Below are 26,117 nucleotides of genomic sequence, written 5' to 3'. Positions count from 1 at the left end.
ATACTTGATATGGTATGAGAGATTTGAAAAGTGATTCTTGCAGGACATAGCAGTACAGTTTTCTTTTCAAATTAGGAGAAAATGAAACGGGAAGCGTGTTATAGTGACTTCTTTGCAAAACATTCTAAGCCTTTATTTAAAATTTTATAATAACACGATTTGAAAATAGGGACGAGACAAGGGCTGATATTAGATGACCGTGAGCAAAAATATCGCGGAAATGTTTTTTCCCATTGAAAATATTGAATATTTGGTTCATTAAGAAAGGTGTACCATGTTACAAATGAATGCTTGTTGAGTCAACTCTGAAAGCACGAGTGATACCTTATCACTAGTCCTATTATTGTCAAACAGTACTGTGTTTCCACTGTAAGGAACAAGACGGAAAAAAAAATCCTTTTAAAAACTGATGATCTATTTTCATACTAAATGAATGTTACACTTTGAACCCTCACAATTATACAGAATGCACATTTGACGAGGATGAGCATAAATATGTAAAAATAGTAAAATAGATATCTATATTCTGGAGTTGGAGTAAAATACAACTTGAGAGGCTGCTACAAACGTAGTTCGAATGGTATCGGGCACGTGCGGCTTTTTTATTAATCGAACAATGCATCTGCATAGGTGATACTAGGTAGCACAGTTGTATGGAGTAGGTCTTCCTTTTGTTGAATAAAACACACACAACGCCGCTGTGTATGCATCAGCTGGCAGAAATAATATTTATCCAACACCAGGAAACTCACGTTTGTTTGTTTTTTTGGCGCACCTGTGCACGCCGTCATCCCCGCCTTGGAGCTCGGTTTTCCCATCGCGCAAGTTAAAGCTCCCGGCTTCAACGATGGCGGCGCCGGGACGGCTGCGACAAACAAGCGAGCGGCCCCTCCCCACTGCGCTTGTATTAGTTCTATTCAAAGTCATTGCCATTCTCTTAACAGTTTCCCTCTCCCTGCCGTTCTTCTTCCCTGGTGTTTTCTAAAGATAATTCATGATGACAGGCTGAGCCAAAGCTGAGGCGACACCTGGAGTGACAGAGTGACGCTGCAAGCATGACTCAGCACAGAAAAACCGCGAGGTGGTTAGGCACTCGTGTCAAAAGCATGGATGCTGGCCGCCTTTTTTTATAAATCACCTTATGTTAGTGTGAAAGATGTTTTTTTTTTTTTTCCGAACAACGGGGAAACAGAAGGAATTGTGCATCACAATGCAAAGCTGCTCCTAACATTTTGTCCAGGGATTCGCGTCATTATCTTGGACCGAAGCGTTCGAATATTTATTTAGTTTTGATGTATGCACATATAAATTCTGTGGAAAATATTCGGCAAACAATAAGGTGTATTGATTTTCCCAACTAAGGTGATAAGCAATATATAACAATATGTTCAGATCGTAGACATGCTGTAGTTCTGCATTGCGCCTTATCTTCCTTACTACGATTCCAAACTTTGGACACTCAGGGTTAGGGACTCTTTCCTTCTCACCTCCTCAATTTCTAGTAGAGTATGGCTTTTGTTTTCTTCTGGAATCAGATTACTCGAGGAATCCTTGCACCCCTATTTCTCTTCATTTCTGCAATCTAACCTGCATACTCCTCCTCACGCTCTTCCCCAACTCATTATAGCCGAGTAATGCCTTGTCAGCATCCCCCACCTCCCCAGCATCTACCATGCTGACGTTAGGCCCAGCTGTAGTTTCACAAGACTTGCATGCACTTTGGGGCTATAAGGGACGAATGGAGGAATTACAAAGCTTCAAAAAAAGGTCTCAACGCCGTTTCAGCTTTTACGGCTCGGGCCTGCCAAGTATGAAGTAGTGAGCAGGTGAGGCCTTCAAATGCTCAGCTGTTTCGGGACATATAGGGACTCAAAATGCGGGCATTGGACTTATTAGCACTCTCCAAGCACTGCAATTGTGGCTCTGCAGGCAATTTAAAGCTTTTTTTCTGGTTGATTTCCTCTCCCTCGCATACAAAAACACTCACCTTCACACTGGGGACATTGTACCGCAGCAGCGTCGCTGAGGTATCGACGGGCAATTGTTCTGAGTGCCCCTGAGAGACAAATAAGAAGGCATGTAATGACATTGGCTCCGGCCGTAACTGTTGTCTATGCGATGCAGTGTGCAGAGTATCATCGCAGAAGAGAGTAAACGGAACTGATGTGTTTATTCTCCAGCACAGCCGCGAAAAGAAGAGCCCCTGAGCTGCAATTGGCTTTATTAAAACATTTCTGCAAAGCAGTTTACATTGGAGCAAACACATTAGCGCAGGGGTGCTCAATGCGTCGATCGCAGACGAAAAAAAAGAACCCCCCCCCCCCCCCCCCCCCAAAAAAAAATAAAAATAAAAAAAACGTGTTGGGAGCTGCTCTCTGGGCTAAAATGATTATTAAGTAAACTGTTGTCGAAAACAGCTCGTTACAACAAGTTCAACATAGCATGACCAGTAGTCATCACACTACCAGGAGTGTGCAATCCTTTGGCTAACATACTGTGATAATGATGTGGAAACAAAATTGTCCCAAAAAAGGTCAAAATATTGCACAAGGGTCCCAGAACTATGAAAATGTCTTGAAAGCAGTATACGAGCTTTAAACTGAGGCAGCAAAAAGGTTCAAAGTGCTGATTCGTAGGCGGGAGGATGCAGCACACGTACGCAGAAGATGCTGCAGCAAAGTCATCAAAATGTTGCGCTTTTATGAAATCTCTTCTGTAATAAACCAATCAATCTCCTCCTACTTTTTGGGCTCACTTCACAAGGTGGAGATAAGCCGTGAAATAGAGAGGGAAGAGAAACCCGAAGATGTGATGAACACCTTCATGCCAGCTACGAAATGTGTAGGTTGGTCAAGCAAACCTCAGGATGCTCATGATCTGACTTATTAAAAGTGACTCATTGCTGAGGATTTCTGCAGTATATGTATATATGTACACAATATATGGATATAAAAAAAACACAACCTATTTTTCTTGTGTAAAAACCAAAGGGAAAATGGCCTGGTCATCCTGCACAGTTATCCTCACGGTTCGGATCAGCGAATGACCCGGAGCTCTGTTTGGACTATTGGATTGTTGTATGTTGTTTGCGGTGTGGTTGACATGATATTTTTGTGCATGTGTGTATTCCCGAGCCAATCAACGAAAAGCACGGATATTTCACCACACTACAACTCATCTCAAATTGCTATGATGTCCTCCAAGTCAGGGAAGGGCGACTTGACTAAAATATTGCATATTTTCAGATTTTTCTAGGATCCTGTCAAAGTATTTCCACTTTATTTAATGGGTAACATATAATTAATGTTTAGCAACTTTAAAGATTTTTAAATCAAAGTAGGGTTTTCCTCTCATAGCGCCAACATCGTTTAACATTTTATCATGTGATGCATATATAAGAGATATCGACTGTATCATCCTATTATATAAAGTATGCCTGATGGTTTGCAGGTCCCACATACATTGAAACACACACATAAGACAAGGAGCTACAATCTAACCACTGCCAAGCAAAAATGCATGCAACATCATTTTTTTCTGTGCCTCCACATGAACACAGATGCATTACATGTGCTCACCACTTTCCAGCATGAGGCGCCCCCGCCCTCCCTTACATACCATACACACACACACACACACACATCAATGGTCACTCGCCCTTATTGCACAAATACACTTTTGGTGGTTTAAAAAAATAAATCTGACACTCAATGTGACCACAGTGGACAGACAAAGGCCTGCATGGTGTGAGCATGGACGGTAATGGACGAGATGAGGTGCGGCGCTTTGTGTGGGAGGGGGGGGAGGGAATGTGATGCCGCGTGAAATCACCGACAACAAGGAGGAAATCAACAATAAAACAGCATTTGGAAGAAAGGGGGAAAAAATAAGATGTGATCAGAAAATAACAAAAAAAAAAAGGACTTCTCTGCCCCAGGAAAGTCCTGCTTTGAGGTGGTTTGCAAGTTGGGTCTTCGGAAGTGCTTCGGATTGTTCCATCAAACACATTTAATTTCGCAATACAATGTATTTTTCCCCAATTACTTTCGATGCAGTTTTGTTACTGGTTCGGTCATTGTTTTCCAAAGAAAAAGCAAATGTCTTATTTTAATCGAATACAAAAGATAATCAGTGTGCTTTCATGAAAGACTCGAGTAAATTCGAAACAAAATGATACTTCAGAATGAATAGTGCACTCAAAGAGAGCCTGCCTATTTTTTTTGATTAGGAATGGACAGCTCAAAGTAAGAAATTGTCATTAAGTCGTGGCAATTAGTTGCAATTAGAATTACAGCCACTAAACCAAAATTTGCATCAAGCATTTACAAACCACTTCAACGGACTATTTGGGGTAGTTGTGTCATTTTGGAAGCATGGTAACTACCTGCCAGTACGGTTAACGTACAACAACGGTCTTACCTGGGGACACACGTGGAAGACGTCTCCCCTTCGGGGGCCTCCGGGGCCGGGCAACAAAACTGATGGAGCACCGTTTGGTTGCTGGGGTAAATAAAGAAGAGCAGAGAGGAGGATTCAAACGGGATGGAGTCGCCATGGAGATAGACACATTGATGCTTTATTTTGAGTAAGCACAAAACTTCATGGAAACAAACTTCAATAAAATTATAATTTCCAAAACATTTGCTGTTGCGAAGATTGGATTTGCCGAAAAACAAAAATTAAAGACTGACATTTGGAAGTATGTGCAAGAGCGGGTTTCATTTTGTTTCATTTGAAACTAAAAATACACGAAAGAATAGTGAGTGTTCATTTGGCCACATTAAGGCAAACTGTCTCAAAATGGGACGGAAATAGAATGAACTCTGAGTTACCTTAAAAAAAAAATCACTCTCCTTCTGAATCATCTTAGCAGTCTCCCACTTTTCACGTGTGGCTAGTCTGGATTCACATTTTACTGTACTCCACACTGAGAAAAAAAAAAAAATCTCGCCACTGTACTTTTCCTGTTTCCCAAAAATGTTATAACTTACGAAATTTTGAGGATATGTAAAATAAAAATACATAATCTATGACAGATGGTTTCTCTAAAATACCATGCGTATTTCAGCAATTGCAAAAACAAATGTGCATCTTACGGGACCACAAAAAAGATCAAACTTAGCTTTCTAGTAGTGGTGATGGTCAAATTTCGCCCTCTAGCGGTAACAATTGGACAGATCGACGATTACAACGAGAGACCAGAAAAAAAAAAGTCAAATTTAGCTTTTTAGTGATGGCGGAAGGGCGGGCAAAAATACACAGACGGAACTGACGGACTGACGATGTAATTTATTTCGGACTCGAAAAAATAACGGTCTGACGATGACGGGAAGGGGGCGGAGCTCTGACGAATGCCGGACCAGTAAAAACCTGTAAGTTGTCCACCTTTGCTGTCCCCGAGCTTAGACAAGTTTGAAGCTCCTGCATAAGATTAAATTGAACTTGTGCGACCCCGCTTCCTGGGCCTCCACGTTTCCCTGCCAGCCGAAACTGGCTAATACCGCCTGGGCGCCAAAATCTCTAAACCGAGTCGTGTTTGCAAGAGGGGGAGGGAGGACGTGGGGGGTCTAATCTGCACACCGAGTTCCCACCGCGTCGCTTTAACCTACCCAGAACTAATGTGTTGCGCACGGCTTATCTTTGTTTCGCTAGCCACTTTTTTCCATTCACGACGCCCCTAAACAGTGACACACAACAACCAAAGAAGAAACAAAATGAGAATAAAATTTAGTGCCATGTTTCTGTCAGCTTGACCGCCGAAAGGCAAATAGCATGGTTATTAAACGTTACTTTAGCTTGCTACATTAATCAGACGCCAATTTTGCAAATGGCAATATGGTTAAAAAGTACTGTTTAATCAATGAGGACGTCCCAAAAGTATTCACTTTCATTTTGGCAGGAGGGGAAAAATTCAAGATGCTGGGGCAGCTGTCTATCGAGCGAATGCGCCAACCTTCCCGAAAAGCATTTCTCAGTCAGTCCTAAAAGCACCCCCCCCCCCCACACACACACACACACACATACATAGTGTATATAAATAGACATCTTAAAAAAATACCGCTTGAAAGGTTTGCATCAGCGCATCTCTCTCAAGAGACAGAGCCTGATGGACAAAGAGCAAAAGCAAGCTCAAAAGAACAAGAAAAATGTCTCTTTTGTCCTAAGAAAAAAAAAGGAAAAGAAAAGGGGTTCAAGGTCAGGACAGTAATACTCAGAGGTGGCCATTTTACAATTTTTTGCTGGTCTGTGGTCCATCGATTTTGGAAGTTTACCAAAAATTGAAAGCGGTTTAAAAAAATGTGTCTTGTTTGATAGCTAGCAAGGTGTAGATTAAGAAACAGGTGAAACAGGCTGTTAAAATGGCCAGCATCACCTTAAGTGAGAATAGAGTATATAATTTTGTGTGATTTCAATCTCAATTTTTGCAAATCGGATTTTCCAAAGTGGGTCTCATTTGACACTAGCAAGATGTAGATAATAATACAGGAAAGATGATATGAAATTTGATCGCTTGATATCTAACGTCTTCGCATTAATGTAAGATTATCGAAGCGAGGCCGTGAAACAAATTTTAGCGTCGTTCAGTTTAACATATTACTGTAATTACCATTTTAATTGGCATTACCATTCGTTAGCCTTAATTAGCAGGTGGTGCACTTAGGTACAATGGTGACGAATTCTTCGATTAAAACACGTTCAAATTGATGAAAAATACCCCACACCATTTTATTAAGGCCAAACATCGACAAACACCGCAAATTTGAAACTTTAGAAGTGAGGCAGTAAGAGAAAATACCTTAATATGCTGCGCTTGATGTCATTCGTTTATCGCAATGGCTGCGCTTATTACTTCTGGGTTACAAGACAGGAAGTACCAATCAATCAACGCACAATTCAACGATAATTAATTATTAGAACTCTTATTTATTTAAAAAAATGCACATACATAATAAAGAAAAGTTTGTTTACAATCACGGTCAAAATAAAAAATGTGTAATTTTATTTTTTAACAATTTTCCGTTTCCTCCCACATTAATGTCTGTCTAATAGAGCAGCTGGCCTATTCTGTAAATAGTGAGAAAAATACAGACGTCAAAGGTGAAAATATAATTCGGACTGTTGGATGAATTTATAAAACTAGTAAATTCTTTTAGTTTCGAGGTTTATTAGTTATTTGTAAGTAGTAAACGTTTCAAAACATGAGGCATTACCAATCAATCAAGGCACAAAAACACTCTTTTTAAAACATCTGAATCATTTTTATGTTTCATTAAGTTTGAGAAAACAGCAGAAGATCAAGCATCCTTAGTGGAAATTTTGACTCTCCTCAACAACTCCCAGTTCCCCTCCCACAAAAAATAAAAACTTGAAAGCCTTTTTTAAGTACGAAGACAAGCAGAACTAACGTTTAAAGAAAGCTTGAGAGTGGGGAGCTCTGGGAATGGACCAAACTACTTCTTAGAGTTCATCTGCCGTCTGTGGACTAACAGTGATTTATTGCTGTGAAGTTTGGGTACTGCAATTGTCGCCCACTTGGGGATTATTTATCTGTGTTGATTTTAAAGAATGGATAACACATCCTATGGAGCGGACGCGTGCAAAAGGTCATAAGAAAAGTGAATGATGTCCAGAAAGCTAATTAGTTTCATCCTCGCTCTGTTTTCGGTCACGCAGGAGCCGATAAAAGAAAAAAAAAAAAAGCAGACGCATCAGAATTCGATTGGACACGCCATGCCTGTTTGGATTGCCTCGGTAGTGCCTGGAGGCCCGAGGTAGATGGTAGGACATTGCAGTAACGCACAATCTGTGTATGTTCACTAGCAACCAATCAACAGCCAACCTTCAGGTATTGAACCACTGCAGATAAGACGGTGCCAAAAAACGCAACCGTCGAAAGTTTGATGCAGGATTGCATCATAATATTTGCCCGAAGGAGTATGAGTACTTATGAGTTTTCATGTGAATATTTACAATGTAAACCATAGCTCATGTCAATTTTATGCCTGTTAGTTCTACGGTGTAAATTGTTGGTGGGAACTGTTTTAAAAGTTCTCATCTGGACCTATAACCCTTTCTCAAACTTCTGCCAAAGAGTGTTTCAATTTCCAATGAGAGAAACGAGAAGTTACTTTCTGAAGCACTTGCCCTCCTCCAAGGACGAGGACGAGTTGCCAGCAGCTGTCTCCGCCGCTTGACTTCAACACGTCAGTTTGAGGAATTCCAATCGCATGTTTTCCCTGGCTTGATTTGAAGCAAAACAACAGAATTTTCTGAGGGATTTCCAGCGCTAAGCTTCCAGGGAGTGAAATCACCACGACAGATGGGAACGTACATTTTTTCCCCCCGCATCCAATTCAAGCATTGTTCCAGAGAAGGCACGCTTTCGCTGACCAAAGTGAGTCATGCCGTGCTACAGTTGCGCTCTGGGAACGTTTTTATTAATACAGCCGCTGACGGGGGATGTCTTTGCTCAACTTGCTCACATCCCACCAGTACCTCCGCCCACACGGCTGAGAAATGAAGCAATTTAAAAGCACCCAATTGTGATTTCGAAGCGCAGAGTCACAACGTCATGGCCGGCAGGCGGACGTGATTGAAATCGCGGCCAACGGGAGGGGACGCCCGGATAAAAGCCGAGATCTGCGGAAACAAACGCTTGACTTTTGGAGTATTTGCGCTGAGAAGGCAGAGATGGAGCATATGGATCGGAGCCCACCGCGAGCATCTCCCAACCGCTTCCCATCTATCAGCTGGCACTCTATCTCCATCTCCCGCGCTCGCGTTTTACGGGAAAAAAAGCAGAACGCTATTGATTTTTACAAACAAATTGCCTTCATTCCTTTGAGGCAGTTTGGCGCAAGTGAATTCAAAACTATAATGCATTAATTATTACTGATTACTGTCACAGGGCTGCACGATCGTGGCCAAAATAATGATCATGATTGATTTCGAAATCACCATAAATCATCACTAACAAGCAGAATATTAAAAAAAAAGGCTTAAAGGCTCAATACTAACAAATAATACTTAAATATCTGGGAGTTAAATAATACAAAACAAAGAATTGAACTGTTAGCTAAATGCTAACACATTAAACTGCATAGAAAGCAAGATCAACATTTGTAAACACAAACATGTGAATAGAAAATATGATCACAAAGTCTTACCAAGTCACTTTAGCTGCATAACTCTTCTTTGAATCTAAATGATTGCATTTTGCTGCCGCCTGGTGGCCCAGTTTACAATCTCTTTATGTACCTCACGTCCATTATCCTGTATTTATAAAGTACGATCATATTGACTGCTATTTTCTTTGTTAAAGCACAGATTGCGAAAAAATGTGTGTGATTTTTAGGCCGGCTAAACCACCACTATATTCCCTTCATCAAAGCGTGAGAAGAGGAAGGTGTGTGACATGAGTGAACATTTCATTTTTTCATTTCCTGCCTGGCAAATAGATTACCCGCCCTCTCCTTTTTTTTTTTTTTTTTTTTAATCAAGCAAATGAGCAAAAGAAAAAATCCCGGTGATGAGCCGACCTGAGGATTGATGTCAGGCCGAGGCGTCTGTCAAATAAAACGCAATCCCCTCCACCCAGGTTGGATCTCCGTGACACATCCGGGTGATTTTCTCCCAAATGCAGCCACAGAAAGTCATCCCGACTCCGGCTGAACCTCTTGTTCGCGTCCCGCTTGGCCCGTCAAACGTCATCCGTGCTCCCGTAGGTCCCCGCCTATGTGATGTCACCTAAAGTTCAAGCACGATTTTCTCGCTCGCGGGCTCTCAGTCGAAAGGCTTTCCTTCATTTCCCTCCTGTTTTATGACTATTCGGAATCACGTCTTCATGAATCAATCGGGATTATCAAACAATGCCGCCGGAGGGAGCAGATGGAGCTCAGCGCCCTAGCCGGTGACCTTGAGCGCACGGCAGCGGGCAAACAGGCTATGACGCGGAATTTGACGCCATACTTTTGCTGCGCAGCTCCACAAAATCATTTACATATACAGCTGCTAAACAGCTAAAAAGTCAATTGCGGGTCCAAAATTGGCGGACCCAACAATTTTTGGACTTGTTCGTTTGACCCAAAAAGATGGGTCGATCAAATAACCCACGGAAAAAACTACAAAAGGTGTTTTGAACAAAACAACGACAAAAAATAATGGCTGGTTAAAAACAACCAAAATGTTGGGTGGACAGAATAGCTCGAAAACACTTGATATTTTTGAGCTGTTTTTCACACAATAATTTGTGGTTGTTTGCTGGGTTATTCATATGACACCAACTGCTTGGATGAAATGGATAACCCACCAAAAAAATTAAATTCCTGGGTTTGTTTGGCGGGTTATTCCTTTAACCAAACTTTTACCTAGTAAACAAAAAGAAAAGATGGGTTAAATATAACTGAGAATATAATTGAGAAGTTCAACCAAGTTGGTCCTTATTAACCCATAATCGGGTTATTTTTGACCCAACGGTTTCGAGAGCGTGGCGGGTTTCGGCCCATACGTGATAATAATCTGACAACAAGCGTAGATTACGAGTTGCAAAACGCTGAGTCATGTCTAAAAAGTGCTTAGATTTCACCGGGCTAGCCGCAATAAATCCCAAAACGTCCAGCGGCGGTCTTAAAAATCAATAGCCATTAGGGATTCATCGATTAAGCCTGGGAACAGCTGTGCGACTAACGGCGCCGTAGACGTTGGACCTTCGGAACGAAATCGTCACGTAGTTTGGATTTTGCGTCCGGCGGTAACGCGGCGTTAGTATAATGGAAGAAAGCGTTTATGCGGCGTACTCACTCCGCTTTCCTGGCCAATCCCACCGAGCGGCACAGCGTGGCGGCGGGGGTCTGCGGGACCAGCGACTTGCAGCAGGGGCTCCTCTTGCCTTCCTCGGGGGTCTCCGGGCCAGCCTGGCCGGCTTGCGAGCACTGTGGCGAGGCGGCGGGAACCAGCTGCAGATGCTGCGGGTGGTGGTGGTGCTGCGGCGCGGGGGTCGCGGCGGGCGGAGCCGGGGGAGGAGGGGAGGAAGAACGGCGCCGGTGATGGTGATGCTGGCCGCTAGCAGCCTTGTTGTGGTGCTGATGCGGCTGCGGAGCCGGCGGTTGGGGCGTCGGGTGGTGATGGCGGTGCTGATGCTGCACGTATTGGTGGGGGTCCCGTAGCTGTCGGTTCTCGCCGATCAGGTCCTCCACTTTGCGCTCCAGCTCGTCGATGCGCTGCCGCTGAGTCTGGATGAGGCTCTGCTGGTTCTGCACGATGGTGGTGAGCTCCTTGAGGTACAGCACGGCTTTCATGGGGTTATCCAGCAGGCTCTCCATCACTGGCGGCGGGGGGGAGGTGCGGCCGCGGTGCCGGCGCGCTCTTTCGGCTGGAGGGGGAGGCAGATCCGGGAGACTGACGCTGGGTTCGTGTCGTCTCGCTCTTTCTCGCAAGGAAGGCGGGGGGAGGGGGCGGCGGTGGAGTGAGGGGGAGTGGTCGCAAGCCACCGATGACGTCGCGACGGAGACCGAGAGCGGGGAATCACCATTTTGACCCATTTCTGGTATTGTTCCCTTTTCTGCGCGGCGTGCTCGAATGCGTTTGAAAAACAAGGTGGAGTTACATGCAATATAAAGCCTTCAAAAATTGACCGACCAATCCTCGATTAATAATAATAAATAAATAAATCCAAGCCATCAAGAGAACATTAAATCATTACAAATATTATTCAAGTATTTGGCCAACGAAGGATCTAAAAATGAATGAAGAACTAAAGGAATCAATCACTTGAGATCATGAAGTGCCGAAGTATGAAATTACTATTATAGTAATAGTAATCCATTACTTTAGCTTATTAACTACCTAAGTAAGTGATTACTTAATTATAAATAGATTATATTTGTCAGTACTTCATTAACTGAAGTAAGTGACTTTAGATAATGAAGTACTAAAGTAAATTACTTTACTAAAGGGTCTAAAAATGATGTACTGAAGTCATTAAATTACTTTAGTACTTCATTATCGAACGTAATGATCTAAAGTCACTTTACTTGATAAAGTACTAATATATATATGATTATTGTGTTACTTGGTACTACCTATGACCTCGAATAATACATTACTTTAGGTAATGAAGTACCCAAGGTAATTAAGTACTGAATTGATTCATTTTTATATTTTTTGAGTCCATTCATTCAATCCCATGCATTTATAGATATACACAAATTACATACAGTATTTTAAAAAATAAATCTAAAGGATATAAAAATAGTCAATATTTTCTAGTACTTTGTCTAATTAAGTAATTTGATTATTTAGTACTTCTAAAGTCACTTCAGTTAATGCAGTACTGAAATATAAAATTATTTTGGTATATTTGCTATGTACAGTATTTCATAGTCAATAACAAACATTGCCCTCTAGCGGTAGAATGACAAATTACTGTACTATAGCCGGCTTTTTAAACGTAAATATCATCGAGGATCGGCTCAATTAATCGTGGCAGCCAACAAAATCGTGATAGAAATTGAAATGTAACTATATATGCTGTACATATGCGGTATTATGTTATTATATATGTGCGTTTGATCGCGACAAATTGAATAAAGTCATCTAGTTAATGTTGAGTTCTGTTATGTGAATGTCTGCTGCCATCTAGTGGCTTTGCCACACTTGCACGTGTCCGTCATCTTCAGCACGGCGTCCATTTGCGTTTTGCACATCTGGAGCATTTGTTCTATGTGAAGGTTGTTCCTATTTATAGACCAAGCTGTCATCAGCAGCTTAGAGAGGGGTCACAAAAGGGCAGACGGGACCTTGGCCGCAGATGGATGCGAACGTCCTCGTGCATCCTTTTATGAGTGGATACTGGGATGCTTCGTACATGTGCGTAAGGGGATATCCAAAGGTTATTGTTGGTGTATGGCTGCCATGTTTGGGGATGGTAAACGCTGCACGGAAAGCCGGCCCACCCATTGAGCGCAGACCAGCAAACATGACTGTAATGTATGGTGCCTTCAAAACACAAAGCGATATAAGGGGTTAGTGGATAAAAATACGCAGCCCAGGTGCGCACCATTTGCGGCCGGGCCCTCAGAGCATTGAAAATTGCAGTTTTTTCATCAGAGAATGCATTTTAATAATGGACGTCCCTGGGAGTGATCGTCAATCTTTGGAAACATTTTCACTGCGCGGCGCCGCCCGTGTCGAACATCTTCTTGCGGCCCTCCATGCCCGACATGGCCTCCACGTTCTTCCGCCAGTCGCCCACTTCGGTAGTGAGCACCTGGGCGGGCGGGGGGGAGAGGGGACGGCAAGGTGAGGCCGCGAGGGATGATTTTGGAGGGGTTGGGGTTTACCTTGTCCTGTTTGACGTCCTCCTTCTTGACCGACTTGAGGTTGGCGCGGAGGTCCATGGAGCCTTTGTGCTTGGAGCCCAGGAGGGCTCTCATCATCTCGTCGGCGGACACCCTCACCTTCCTCAGGGCCGGCTTTTTGAACTTGCCCCCCAGGTCCTGCACTTTCAGCTTCAGTTCTCGGATCTACACGATGGGAGAGTTAAACGCTTTGCTCCCGCTCGTTTTTTATTTATTTATTTATTTTTACAGAGGATAAAGAATATACGCCGATGAGTAAATGTGTTAACAGCGTCTTCAATGTTTACCACGCTGACATTGATGCTAGTTTTGTAGGCCAGTCTATGACCTCGGCTTTTGTGAGTTCGTCCCCTTCTGGCTAGTAAAAAAAAAAAAAACTGCAGATAAGCCTCACTGGACTATAAAATATAGCGTGAGAAAAAAGGAGCGGTTAACATTCGAATATCGTTGCAAATATGTTTGAACGTACTCGTAAGGTAAATGCTAAACGCGTAGTATTATTTTCCCCAAATTTGGGGAATGCTATGTTCTTAGCATTTAGCCTACAGGAACGTTCGAACGAGTGTGCTAGAATGGCAACTGTAAATTTGAGTGGACATTTGGAGACAAAATTCGGAGCAACTCACGTCGATGTTGTGCTTGTTGACTTTGTATTCACAGTCGTATCTCTCCTCGTCGACCACGTCGATTTTGGCGTGGAGCTGTTTGCACAGGTCCTGAGGAGACGGCCATATTTCAAGACGGTTCTTTGGGTGGCGTCCCATCATCTGACGTACCTGCAGCTCGTCCATCGATAACCCGGACAGCTGCAGAGGAGGCAGCTTCTCCTCCAGGTAGCGCACTTTCTCCTGCTCCCGCTCCTGCCTCTCGTTCTCCAGATCCTCGCATGCTCTCGTCAGGAGGAGCATCTGATTTGAGGGGAGGGCGTGTCAACGGAACCATCCGGGCATTATGGTACAGGGGTCAACTCACCTTTAAGGAGAGTTTGCGGGAAGCTGTGATCTTTGACTTCGGCTACAGGGAAAAAGAAAAAAAAAAGACATCTTGTCAGGATTATTTACTGCATTGAAAGACACCCGGAAGCTGAAATTTCACCCGGATGGAGAATAATCGTGGAAGAAAATCCTAAAATGGTTACGACGCTGCACAAGGGTTAAAAGCGCAACTTTGGAGAGGCAGGTATGGTCAAAAACATCAAAATAAAGTGAACAGAAAAGTTGAGTGTCAAATAGCGCGCCTCATATATGGCCAAACCGCACATGCTGCGCTGCGAACCGACGAGCACGCGTAAAGATAAAAGTGGTATTAATAGGATGAACGCTCACATGGATGCTGATAACAAGTTGGAAAGGTTGGCGGGGGTGCAGATAAGCTCAAGCCGGTTATTTGGCGTACGCTGGCAACAAGGACGACGTGTTCCCTTTTTCCCGACATGGAGGATTAGCTGCGCGTGAATACTCACCTTATCCCACTTGGCGTTCATCGCCGTCGTTCTGCTCTGCATCTAACAATAAAACGGGAAATACGCATATGATATGAAAGTTCATACATTCTTGGGTCCATTTAAGTATTTTTGATTTAAAAAAGAAATCGAAAATCAACAATACTAGAGATGCATTATGATTTTTTTTCTTTCTGACCGCACTTTTTTTTTCATGTCAAGATCACAGAAAGCGGTATGACTATTTGGTGATGTGTAGCATAAATACGATTGAGAACCACGGTTTTAGCCAGAAACTTGAACAGATGATTAGTGATAATTGCGAGCCGTGTAAAATGATGTGGCGGGCCGGATCTGGCCCTCGGGCCTTGAGTTCGACACCTGTGATTTAGTCCCTAAATGTTTCGTCCCAGAAAAGCGAATTTAGACACAGCCCCTACTTGCATTTTTTTTTCCTATCTAACCTTGAACGTCCCCAGAAATATGCTCTCAGTCACACAAAAAAACGGAAATAATTAAAAATCATAACCTTACCTTGGAGTGCCTTTGGAGTGCTGTGGAAGTCCAACAACAATGGACCCCCGAGGACAATCGGGCCCTTTATATCAGCAAGGAGCGGTCAGATAAAGCGTGTGGTCCACCAAGAATGTGCTGGCACAGGCCCAGGCCTGACATATGACCTGCGCTGACACCGCCACCATTGGAGGGGCGGGAGCGGAAGAAAAAGTCACGATGAGTCTCGTCTAGGAGGGTTCACGCTGCCGACACATTTTTGGCTCTTGTTTCTGCAAATGAGGGTCAAATAAACAATGGGAGATCAGCAAATACATCAAGGATGAGCGATCCATCCATTCCCAATGTTCTGTCATTGCTCTTCGGTGATCCCCAGCAGGTGGACGCACTATTCCTGATGCAACCCAACCCCGCACACGCACGTACAGAAAGAGCAGATGATGTCACGTCTTTTTTGTCGTTGTGTGCCATTGTTTTTATTCTGCACCTAACTTGGTCGTAAATTTACTTGGTCGTAAATTGTGCTTCAAATCCATCCAAAAACGCACAAATATGTCAAATCATTGGAAACATAATAGTCAGATTTTTTTATTTTATTTCAAGACGACTATCTTAAAACCTGAATGAAATTAGAATGAACGGAATCGAAATTGTTCGTTCAAAGGTCCCAAAGCAAAGCGGTGTTGACTGTCAGTGCTCTTAATTGCCAGCAGAGGGCGACAGAGCACCTTATTTAAAATCCGACGCTGGCTAAATTAGGAATGGCAAATGCGGAAGTTATATCAAATAATTCACGATAAAATGTTCCTATTAATGACCAAGTGGCACACCCCCAGTGCAGCCTGTTCCATGCAACCCTCATCCGGCACACCTGATTCAAGTAACCATGATTGTTATCGGACTTTTTCAAAGCCTGAAGCACTTAACAACCAACTGTAATTGATTACTTAATTTCTTGGGTGCCAACTATTTTCAGACCCTTCTATATATTTTGAATAAAAATGGACTTGGGCCTGAATGTTTGGGCTCTTGAAATACAGTATGTCTAAATTGGGGGTTGTGCAGTCCCTCAATGAACAACGGAAACTGACAAAAAAAAGCTGAGTGAGTTCTAGCTAGCTTGCAAATTTTACTTTGAAGGATCCATATCCGCTCTTGCCGTCACTGCGTGGGAGTGATTGAATTAGTTAAATTTGGGGTAATGCAGTCCCTAAATTCACAAGGAAACCGACTAGATTCGCGACAAAAAAACAAAACAAAAACGAAAAGCTGAGTGAGTTCCAGCTCGTTCGCTAATGACGGTAATGATAATAAGCAAATGCAATCTCTTGATTATTTTACTTCGAAGGATCCATATCCGTTTTTCCCATCACTGCGTCTGACGGGTTTGCCCCCCTCCTCCATGAGAAAGAGGACCGCTTTGTTCCCGAGGAGGTGCTAACAGGATAACAAAAAAAGGGGGTGCGCACTCCGGAGGAGGTTCCGTCCAGTAGCCCCTCGGAGGCCCCAGGGGAGGCCGCGAGACAATCACGCCGAGAAGGAACGCCTCCTCTGCGGGCGCGAGTCCGGCGAGACACCCGGCGAGGAGGACGTCAGACTGCGACGACGATGAAGGCGAATCCCGCATTTGCTCGGAAAACGACGCGCTCCACCGTTTGGGCGGAACGACTATCAATCAAAACCGGTCCGGCGAGGCAAGCGGCGTAGCGCCCGACCCGGTCCGACCCGACCCGACCCGGCCGCCCCACATTCCGCCCCTCGCGCGTGCGGCATGAGGCGGAGGTTCGTTTGACAGTCGGCGTGGGAGACGGACCGAGCCGGGAGGATGTTGAAGCGGTGCTACCGGGCCAAGCTGTCGGCGTGGGCCGCCGTGTGCGTGCTGGTTCTGTGCTGGTTCTACGTGTTCCCCGTGTACCGGATGCCCCGGGACAAGGACATCGTGGAAGAGGTGCTGAGGCAGCAAGGCCACGAGTGGAAGAAGAACCAAACCGGGATCGACCTATACAGGTACGCTCCCGCGCACGCGCACGCGCACGCAACCCTGTCCTTTACAGTCCTACTTTAACTCCTATTGTCTCACTCAAGCTTATCACTTAACGATTGTGAAGAGAATCAACGAAATGATGGCAATCGGAGTGGCCCGCCTAGATGCAATAATAATGTCTATCACAGCAAGTATCTCCAGCAGGGCCATGAAAAGGGAGAACATTAAGCCACAAACACACAATTTTGACACAAAATAGGCCATCCTGGCATTTCCGATTGTGCCTCGTGTGTTTTAAGCGGGATGCATTGATTTGTGTCCACTGTAGTGAACTTGGTTTTGGTTTACAACGTTTCATGTATTGGAGCTACGCTGCCAAGTCCTGGTGTGCTCAAGAGAGGACATCCTGGCCTTTCTGATAGTGTGCGTTTAGGTTAGGTTGCATTATTTGTTGCTATCTTTCTGAGACAAAATGTTCACAAGAGTGGACACAAATAACTCGGCTGGGTTTCAGGATGATACGCGTGTTCATCTTTGGGGTTGTTTTGGATAACTACATTTTTTTGAACAAAATATTTTTTGGTGTGGGGGGGCATCCCAATCCAAAAAAAACATTTTTTTTCACCTAATTTGTCTTATTTTTACGGATGTTTGATCCAATTATATATATATATATATATATATATATATATATATATATATATATATATATATATATATATATATATATATATATATATATATACCAGGATTCATGTTTTTTTCCCAATACACATCTCTTGATTAGTTCCCGATACCAAGTTACGATACCATTAGTACTTTAAGACAGAAAACAACAACATAGGAAAGTTTTCTCTAAAATTTCATGAAAATATCAGCAATATCCTTCTCATTTGCAGAAATTGTGATCATAAAAAATGCTCCATGAGGACAGTGCTTCTCAATTATATTTTCCCAAGCGGCCTCTTAGGAAAGAGAAAACGTTTCGTGCTCCGCCACTTGACACGCTGACTATAAAAAAGCTTATCTATAAAAGTGGTATAAGTCCCTAAACTTGTATCCTTTTTAACATGAAAAGAAAAGAAAGCAGGGTCCACTCAAGTGATTTATTTTGCCCCGCCCAGGAAGCTGCTGAGTGACTGTTGCGACCCGCAGCGTCTGTTCGCGCTGACCAAGGAAAACGCGCCGGTGGGCAAGGTGTTGTGGTACGACGGCGAGTTCTACCACTCGCACACGGTCAACAACGAGACCCACTCGCTGTTTGTGCAGGTGAGCTCATGAGCTTGTTTTTGTTTTCGGTGCGCTCAGCGCAACGTGACGCCGCTGCGGGTTTATGATATGGAAAAGGAGCGCTTGATCGCTGTGGAGAATATGAGACGCGCATACAGAGAGATCGTCCGCTTTCGCTGACACAAATAAATATGAACAGATCAATAGCTCACGCTCACTCTTTTTTGGGGGGGGGGTAGGGTTATATATATATATATATATATATATATATATATATATATATATATATATATATATATATATTAGGGCTGCACAATTAATTCAATTTTAATCGCAATCACAATTTTGTTGCCTGCCAGGATGAGGCTGTTCCGCAGCGATATTAACATTTAAAAAGCTGGCTATAGTACAGGACTGTACATGTCAAATCAAGCACTTTGTCATTCTACCACCAGGGGGCAATGTTTCCCACATATTTGTATGATGAAAGGCTATGCTTTTCTCACCCTAATACCTGTTTATTATTTACCAGTGTGAAATGGCATTATTGGTCACCAACATTCTTAACTGGAGCACAGAATTGTCGAGGTAAATATAGAAGAGAAAATTTCTCTGCTTGTAGCATCATGGTGGTTAGCATACTATTTCATAGCTCCAGCACAAGCTTGTAAAATATTTAAAACTGCAAAAATTGTCAGACTGCAAAACCTCAACTTTTTATTGTTTATTTAGCTACCAAAAACTTAAGATTTTGCCATAATCGCCAAGCTTTTTAGCATATGCACTTTTCATAATATTTCTAAATGCAGTTATATGTTGTTAGCAAAGCGTTTTTGGTCCTCCCGTGTGTCACGCTGCCCCCTGCTGTTTTGGAGGTTCAATTACACGGAATTGTAGCTGTTCTCGCACATACAAGTCATCCAAAAAACATGAGTCACTCTGAACAAGTGCTCTGAGGGATGTCACATTTCCCGGAGCAGCGAACGCCTCATTTGCATAACTCCTGTTTCTCCTGTGCGAGTTTTTCTGTGTTACCGCGTGACTCTCCGACGTGCGTCTATTTTTAGCGCCTCATTTCCAGGCCTGTTTTGCTACGTAGGATGCACACTCACACTGTCGCCTTTTTTTCCCCCTAAGAGCTACAATTTAATGCTCACAACACAGAACAGCTTTCATTCTAAGCACTCTTATTGTATTTGGCCATTACCCAAGAAAACTAGACATCGAGACTCGTTGGTTCACGCAAATGTCACGTAGCCTGCTAACTGAAAGATTGGATTTGTTGTACTTTCTTTTTTTAAGTTTTTTTTTTTTTTTTACAAGGTGCCAACAGATTCTTTTTTGTTGTGTATTTGCTGTTTCAGGTCGTATATTTGTGACTGTCAAAAAAGATTAAAGAGTTAAAAGTCTTAGGCTAAGATGCTAAGCTAGTAGTGAGGGCTAGGATTTATTTATTTTTTGCTACAGCAGAAGTTGCGGGAAGAAAACAAAATGATTCCTTTATTGAAGAGTTGGGAATATATTCCCATATTGATATCAAGTCAAATGAAATGACAAAGTATTTATTTTTTATTAATAACTAAGGTTCCACGGACCCCGCTTCGAGAACCACTGCTTTAAGAGACATCTCCAAAATCTGCTTTTGCATACTTTGCTAACATGAGTGTTTTATGAGGATGTTGCGTCATAAACATTCCTAAAAGATAACTCACACTTACATTACAAGGAACTGTGTGTGTGTGTGTGTGTGAGCATGCATAGATTAAAAGGGCAATTGAGCACTACCCTCATACTTGCACACGCACTAAACTAGGTTTAATGTAAATTAAATGAAGAAAATAAACGTTTGATAAGGATAAAAAAAACGACTAAAATGGCTGCATTTTTAGATTTCATATAAAATGCCATGTTTCCTCCATGTTAATAACGTCTTTTTTGTGAGTGAAGCCAGATGAGGATTGCGCAATTGTAAGGGTTATTAGAAGCCAGACATGTTTCCGGAGGGATTTACTGGAGGCAGCGAGATGAAAAGTCCAGTCGTTTGTGTCTCATTTATTTTAGCCTTGGATTTTCTTGGATTACACCCAAAATAAAACACGCACAAAAAAATTAAACATGAGCTAGACCTTGCTTTTTATTTGCACTTGGTTCTGGGTAATTTGTGGATTTGTTTTTTTGGGAGTTTTGAATAGAGTTCTGCAATTTAGTTTTAACCCCTTGTTGTTCAGGGATTTTTCACTAGTCTGGCCCCATTTGGGCTGTCTTTGAAAAGGTCATAATATTGTCAAATATAAATATATATTTACGTTCAACTCCTCAAAATGTTCAGTGGCATCAGCCCTATTCATACGCATACATTTTTTTTGGCTGTATATTTATATATTCATGAAATAGGAATATTTATTACATCATAATTCGAGTGTTATGACTTCTGAAGACTTGGATTATTGGAGTCCAGGCTAAGCCAATTGTCAAAGTCAATGAAAGGCTAGCAAATATCATAACTTGGCCACTACCGCCATCTGGTGGTTTTGGGGTGTCAACACAAACGTTTCTATTGCGCCAGTGTGCCATCCCAAGGCTAAAGGACTGTGCGAATGATGTGGAGGAAAATGACCCCAAAATGGTCAAAACATCGCATAAGGGGTACATTTTTGACCGGTACTGTATTTTTTATTTGAGTTTTTTTGCAACCCCGCTCCAGGCCAACCCTCTCCCCCTCCCCCTGAAGAAATGCGCAGTGGTGGGCAACGGCGGCATCCTGCGGCACAGCCGGTGCGGCCGCGACATCGACCGAGCCGACTTTGTCATGAGGTGACCTCCGCCGCCGTCCGTCTCGCGAGCCGTTTGAAAAAATTCCCGGTTTGACATGCCGCTCCGCGTTTTTGAATGCGCCTCCCGTCGCAGCGGTTGCTTTACATAGCCATGCAAAATCTCACCGCATCCAAATAAAACAAACGATGGCATCTTGTTACAATTTGAAAGCGATTTCTAAGAAGTCAAATTCAAACGACACCTCCCATGCTTCGATTTAAGCCAAGAAAAACACAAGCCCAACGAGTCGCGCAAGTTTGACGACTATGACATCTGGGCATGGTGTGAGGAGGTGTGGAAGGAGGGGGACCCAAAAGTGCAGGAAGCTGAGAGGAACAACAAAAATAATACAAAGTAGCAACAAAAAAAGTCAAAACAAGGGCAAACTTTACCCCGCGTCGGTACGCACAAACTCATTTAACTATAAACATTTACTTCAAAACAGTTGATGAAATTTGACATAAGGTCATTCATATTTTTTCACTTCATAATAATCTATCATAATTCCTTGCATTTATTTTCACGACTCGCCTGAACCTGCCGATTATACGAACGTGGATCGACACGAGGAGATAATTTTAATTTATTATGTTATGATGTAGGTGTAACCTCCCGCCGCTCTCTAAGGAATACGTGAAGGACGTGGGCACCAAAACGCACCTGGTGACAGCCAATCCAAGCATCATCGAGAAGAGGTGAGAGACACACAAAACGTCATGGAGGATAAAGAATATATGCCTATGGCAATAATTCTATTGTCTATCTGCAAGTGTTGCAGTGCTGTTTGTGTTTAAATATTAGTTGCTTTAAGCATTAAAAAACTGTTTTTATCTCTTGCGTTTTGCATCGTTTGTTAGCGTTGAGCTAAGTCTTGTAAGTTACAGTATGAGCTTTGGTTAACACAACCTCTAGATTTGATTTTATGCTTGTTTTTAAATCATTCATTTTTATTTCTCTGTATTTTATGTAATTATTTGGTTTTGAATGTACATTTTGTTCATATTTTAACATTAATTCATGTTTTTTTTTTTTTTGTTTAGTCGGTCCCTGTTTCACACAATTTGGGTTATCTTTGAGCCAACATTTTTTAGCCTTGTAGCGTAAGACATTTCAAGCAAATAATTCCATATTTTTAACGAGACGCATGCGTAAACGTGCTTAATTTGAGTTTGGTTCCAGAGCATTATTCGAAAAGAACGTGCGGGTGTACCTAATGAAGTGCCCCCTCAGATTCCAGAACCTGCTGTGGTCCCGCAAGGCCTTCGTAGACAGCCTGAAAGCGTACGGCTCCAGCTTCCTGTACATGCCGGCGTTCTCCATGCGTCCCGGCACCGACCCGTCCCTGCGCGCCTCGTACGCGCTGTCCGACTCCTCGTCCGAGCTCACCATGCTCTTCGCCAACCCCGCCTTCTTGCGCAGCGTGGGCCACTTCTGGAAGGAGCGCAGCGTGCACGCCCGCCGCCTCTCCACGGGCCTCTTCATGGTCAGCCTCGCCTTGGGCCTGTGCGAGGAGGTCAGCGTCTACGGCTTCTGGCCTTTCTCCTCGGATCTGGACCAGCAGCCCATCAGCCATCACTACTACGACGACATGCAACCCTACCGCTGGTTCCACGCCATGCCCGAGGAGTTTGTGCAGCTGTGGGAGCTGCACAAAAGCGGGACCCTGCGCGTTAATCTGGGACGCTGCGAATAAGGCTCTCGCGGCGAGATCTTCCTGACGTGTTCCTCGCGGCCGTTAACGAACTCCCACTCGGCCAACGGAAAGCGAGGAGGCGGAGCTTCGGGGAATGCCAACTCCCAGGATGAGGAGAAAGGATAGAAGGATTTTTCGTGCTCGGTAGCATGGTGGTATTTGAAGACGTTTGAGCGATAAAACAATTGGGTAAAAAAAAAAAAAAAATCTCTACTTGGGTTATTTGACCCAACTTTCACAATCGTGGGTTATTTCGTACAAAACGAGCCCAAACGTTGGGTTGTGTCATTCAAAAAAATCACAGAAAATTGGATGATTTTCTACACCCAGAAAGTTGGGTCAAATTGACCCAAGTAACGCGTCAATCTTTTTTTTTTTTGACCCGACTCGTGTTCGTTTTTACCCAGGTTTTTTTTGGAGCGCAATTTCCAACTAGTGCGTTGAATTGTCACATGTCCTACTGTGCTCTTTGTTTCCTCGAGTAAGACTTCGGACCTGGTTGATAGAAGCTTTCGAAAGCTGTTTTTGTTTGTTTGTTTTAACACGTCGCAAGATGAGATCGTGATCAAGATTTTCAAACAATCGCCCAACACACAAATTTTTGCTCGATTGTTTTTGTTACGAATACTACAATCAATGCTTCAATTTTTCGAATTGTCTTGTTGAAAATAACCCATTTTTGGGGCTGTATTGTGCAAAACAACCCAGAATAATGCCTCAAAAATAACCAAATATTGACCTTTTTTTTTTGATAATTGGGTTACACGTTGCAAGATAAGAAAATAAAGACGTTCAAACCCCCCCACCACTCACCCAAATATGAATAATTACTTCATTTGATCTATTTCGAATACTCCATTCTAAAAACAGTCAAAAATAACCCAATAATTGGCTTAGGTTTAATCCAACTGTTTTTAAGAGTGTAAAAACATTGTTTGTTTCTTAATTTATGTTTAATGTAACTGAACGGACCAAAAAAAAAAAAAGTTCTGATCCGCATGATATATATCAGACGAATTAATCAGGTATGAAAATGTTATTGGGCTGATAATCGACCATAAGGGCATACCAGTGGAACCATTAATTTATTAGTCACTTATTGATGTTTGTTCGCTCTTCCTTCCATGTACCAGTGGCATTTTTTGACAACTTGCTTCCCATTTTGTTCCATATTTCGAATTTTGTCCTTTTGTGACCCATAATTGGGTTACTTTTAACCCAGGTATTGTTTACATTACTAGTGGAGCAAAGAGCATATTTCTATATGGAGCATTCTACGCACAAGTAGGATATCAAATAAATGTTCTCCATGGCGACAAAAGAGTGCTTAGCATGTCGGCCTCGCAGTTGTGCGGTTCTGGGTTTGAATCCCGTCCTCTCCCCCCCGCTCGGTGCTTGCGTTGGGTTTCTTACTGGCGCATTCCAGAAACCTGCATGCTAGATCGACTTAAAGATTTGAAATTGTAAAGGTGAATGAGAGCGTCCTAGGAAATAGATGAATGGATGGATTTTTTTTGTTGTGTTTTTGTATGGATGCCATATTAGTAATTGGCTTGTTTTGGGGCCATCTGCCGAGAAAAAAAAAAAAAAAAAAACAAGGGAGAAACCATTGCTGTTGTTTTTGCTCAGGATCTACGAGGAAGCATCAATTCCATGCATATCATTTTTTGGCGAGAAGCACAAATTCCTTTTTGCTAAATGGTGCATAGATTTCACACTCATTCGATGTGCTTTTTACACTTCCTTGTTTTTGTTTTTCTAAGTACAAATGTGGCTTTGCGCACGTGCTACAAGGGTCAAATAACGCGTCAGAGCAACTTGGGGTTAGAAGAGAGCACTTGATTCATTGTTTTGTACAAAAATGTGCCATATTGTTAGAACTTTTCTTTGTTGTTTCTTGCTCAAGATGAAGGTTGAGTGCCTTTTTCTTAATACGTGATGTGAATGGACAATTTGGTTTCTGGGCGCCCGTTGAGCAGCCTGATGACATCATCTCTGTTTATTTATGAAATTGAACAAACTGTAATGGCGGGAAGGTGTGCGCTCGTGGTATCATGTGACTATCTGTGTTGGTTAATGAAACTGTGAGTGCTTGTGTGTGTGTTTTTTTTTATTGTACTCATTCCATCCTATTTGTTATTGGGAGGCTGGGGACTGTTGGGATTTGACGGAAAACGTGATGTGATGTGACTGCTTTGGAATTAGATTAAAGCTTCGTTTTGTAAAATGTCAAAAAACTCTTATAGCTTACATCTTATCTGGCATACAGGCCAGGTATATATATATATATATATATATATATATATATATATATAATCACAGACCATTCCCTTCTGAGCTCATCAGTACGACACTAATATTCTGTTGCTTATAGCACCTCAACATCGATGTTGTTTGCTATTAGCATGAAACTATCCGACTGATAAGACATGTGGTTGTCTTAATCACAAAAGGAGTCTTTTAGTTTTTAAATTTTAACTGGGAGTTGATGGGGAAAAAAAGTACGAAAAAAAAAAAACTAACTAAAAAGGCATCAGTTCTTGCTAGCTCCATACCGCCAGACTAGCTAAAGAAGCAACCTTGTAAAAAGGCCCACGAGACGTTCAAATGCTTTCGTTTTCCCCAGCGCCATCTCTGATTACCTTCTGCCTGTCCCCTTGGGGCAAATAATGCTCTGTGGCCCCTTTGCAGCTTTTTAACTTTGCCATTAGGGAAGGCAGAATAGCGCATGACGAAATGTTTTTTTTTTTTTTTTAGTGTTTATTTCGTTATCTAATGTTACCTTATTGCCTTCTACAATAAATCACCATATTTTATCAACTATTAACTGAAGCTCATACGCTCGCATGTAAAAAAAAAAAAAACAACCTTTTTTTTTCATTTGCGTGAAAGACAGAGGCTTGTTTGTGACTGTGCTAGTTCCCTCTCCAACCCCGTTCCAACAAATTCATAATTTACCACGCAGCCAACAGTAGGAGGAGAAATAGAAGGCTGGAGGGGGGCGCCGGAATGCCTCTTGGGTTCTTTCCAAAAAAACAGGAGCTTAGCACGGAGAGATGACCCGTTCGGGTTCATTTAAAAGGC

At 42.6% G+C, this 26,117-nt stretch overlaps 3 protein-coding genes across 8 annotated transcripts in view; 1 reads left to right on the top strand and 2 right to left on the bottom strand.

Moving 5' to 3' along the window:
- iqsec3a (IQ motif and Sec7 domain ArfGEF 3a) overlaps positions 1-12,012 on the bottom strand; it is a 35,418-nt gene extending 23,406 nt beyond the window's left edge. Inside the window, exons 1-2 of one of the 4 annotated variants that reach the window (XM_088406289.1) lie at positions 10,801-12,012; positions 4,420-4,500 (exon numbers count right to left, since the gene is read on the bottom strand). In XM_088406289.1, the coding sequence (XP_088262415.1) occupies positions 4,420-4,500; positions 10,801-11,540 (821 nt within the window). In that variant the 5' untranslated portion in view covers positions 11,541-12,012. The remainder of the gene's footprint in view (positions 1-4,419; positions 4,501-10,800) is intronic. The other 3 variants (XM_088406288.1, XM_088406287.1, XM_088406286.1) reach the window with 3 other exon arrangements.
- A 1,083-nt stretch (positions 12,013-13,095) lies between these two features.
- The window catches only part of LOC148405402 (troponin I, slow skeletal muscle-like), a 46,647-nt gene continuing 33,625 nt past the window's right edge, over positions 13,096-26,117 (bottom strand). Inside the window, exons 1-8 of one of the 3 annotated variants that reach the window (XM_088406314.1) lie at positions 17,126-17,306; positions 15,334-15,584; positions 14,821-14,862; positions 14,331-14,372; positions 14,135-14,266; positions 13,985-14,074; positions 13,341-13,523; positions 13,096-13,267 (exon numbers count right to left, since the gene is read on the bottom strand). In XM_088406314.1, coding sequence (XP_088262440.1) covers positions 13,166-13,267; positions 13,341-13,523; positions 13,985-14,074; positions 14,135-14,266; positions 14,331-14,372; positions 14,821-14,862 — 591 coding nt within the window. In that variant the 5' untranslated portion in view covers positions 15,334-15,584; positions 17,126-17,306 and the 3' untranslated portion in view covers positions 13,096-13,165. Of the gene's footprint in view, positions 13,268-13,340; positions 13,524-13,984; positions 14,075-14,134; positions 14,267-14,330; positions 14,373-14,820; positions 14,863-15,333; positions 15,585-16,653; positions 16,675-17,125; positions 17,307-26,117 lie in introns of those variants that run through there. The other 2 variants (XM_088406315.1, XM_088406312.1) reach the window with 2 other exon arrangements.
- st8sia1 (ST8 alpha-N-acetyl-neuraminide alpha-2,8-sialyltransferase 1) lies at positions 16,609-25,134 on the top strand. The gene is made up of 5 exons (XM_088406304.1): positions 16,609-17,319; positions 18,421-18,565; positions 21,231-21,340; positions 21,943-22,035; positions 22,571-25,134. The coding sequence occupies exons 1-5, from the start codon at positions 17,138-17,140 to the stop codon at positions 23,031-23,033; spliced, it is 993 nt and encodes a 330-aa protein (XP_088262430.1). The 5' UTR covers positions 16,609-17,137; the 3' UTR covers positions 23,034-25,134.

Source organism: Hippichthys cyanospilos, chromosome 22 (assembly GCF_059441005.1).
Source record: "Hippichthys cyanospilos isolate Australia breed blue-spotted pipefish chromosome 22, RoL_Hcya_1.0, whole genome shotgun sequence".
Lineage (NCBI taxonomy): Eukaryota > Metazoa > Chordata > Actinopteri > Syngnathiformes > Syngnathidae > Hippichthys > Hippichthys cyanospilos.
The sequence above is the reverse complement of the archived record's forward strand: the minus strand, read 5'-3'. Positions and strand labels throughout refer to the sequence as shown.

Coding starts and splice junctions, on each gene's coding strand:
- st8sia1 (XM_088406304.1), top strand. CDS start 17,138: ATGTTGAAGCGGTGCTACCGGGCCAAGCTGTCGGCGTGGGCCGCCGTG. Junction 21,341..21,942: donor CGAGCCGACTTTGTCATGAG/GTGACCTCCGCC, acceptor GTTATGATGTAG/GTGTAACCTCCCGCCGCTCT. Junction 22,036..22,570: donor CCAAGCATCATCGAGAAGAG/GTGAGAGACACA, acceptor GTGCCCCCTCAG/ATTCCAGAACCTGCTGTGGT.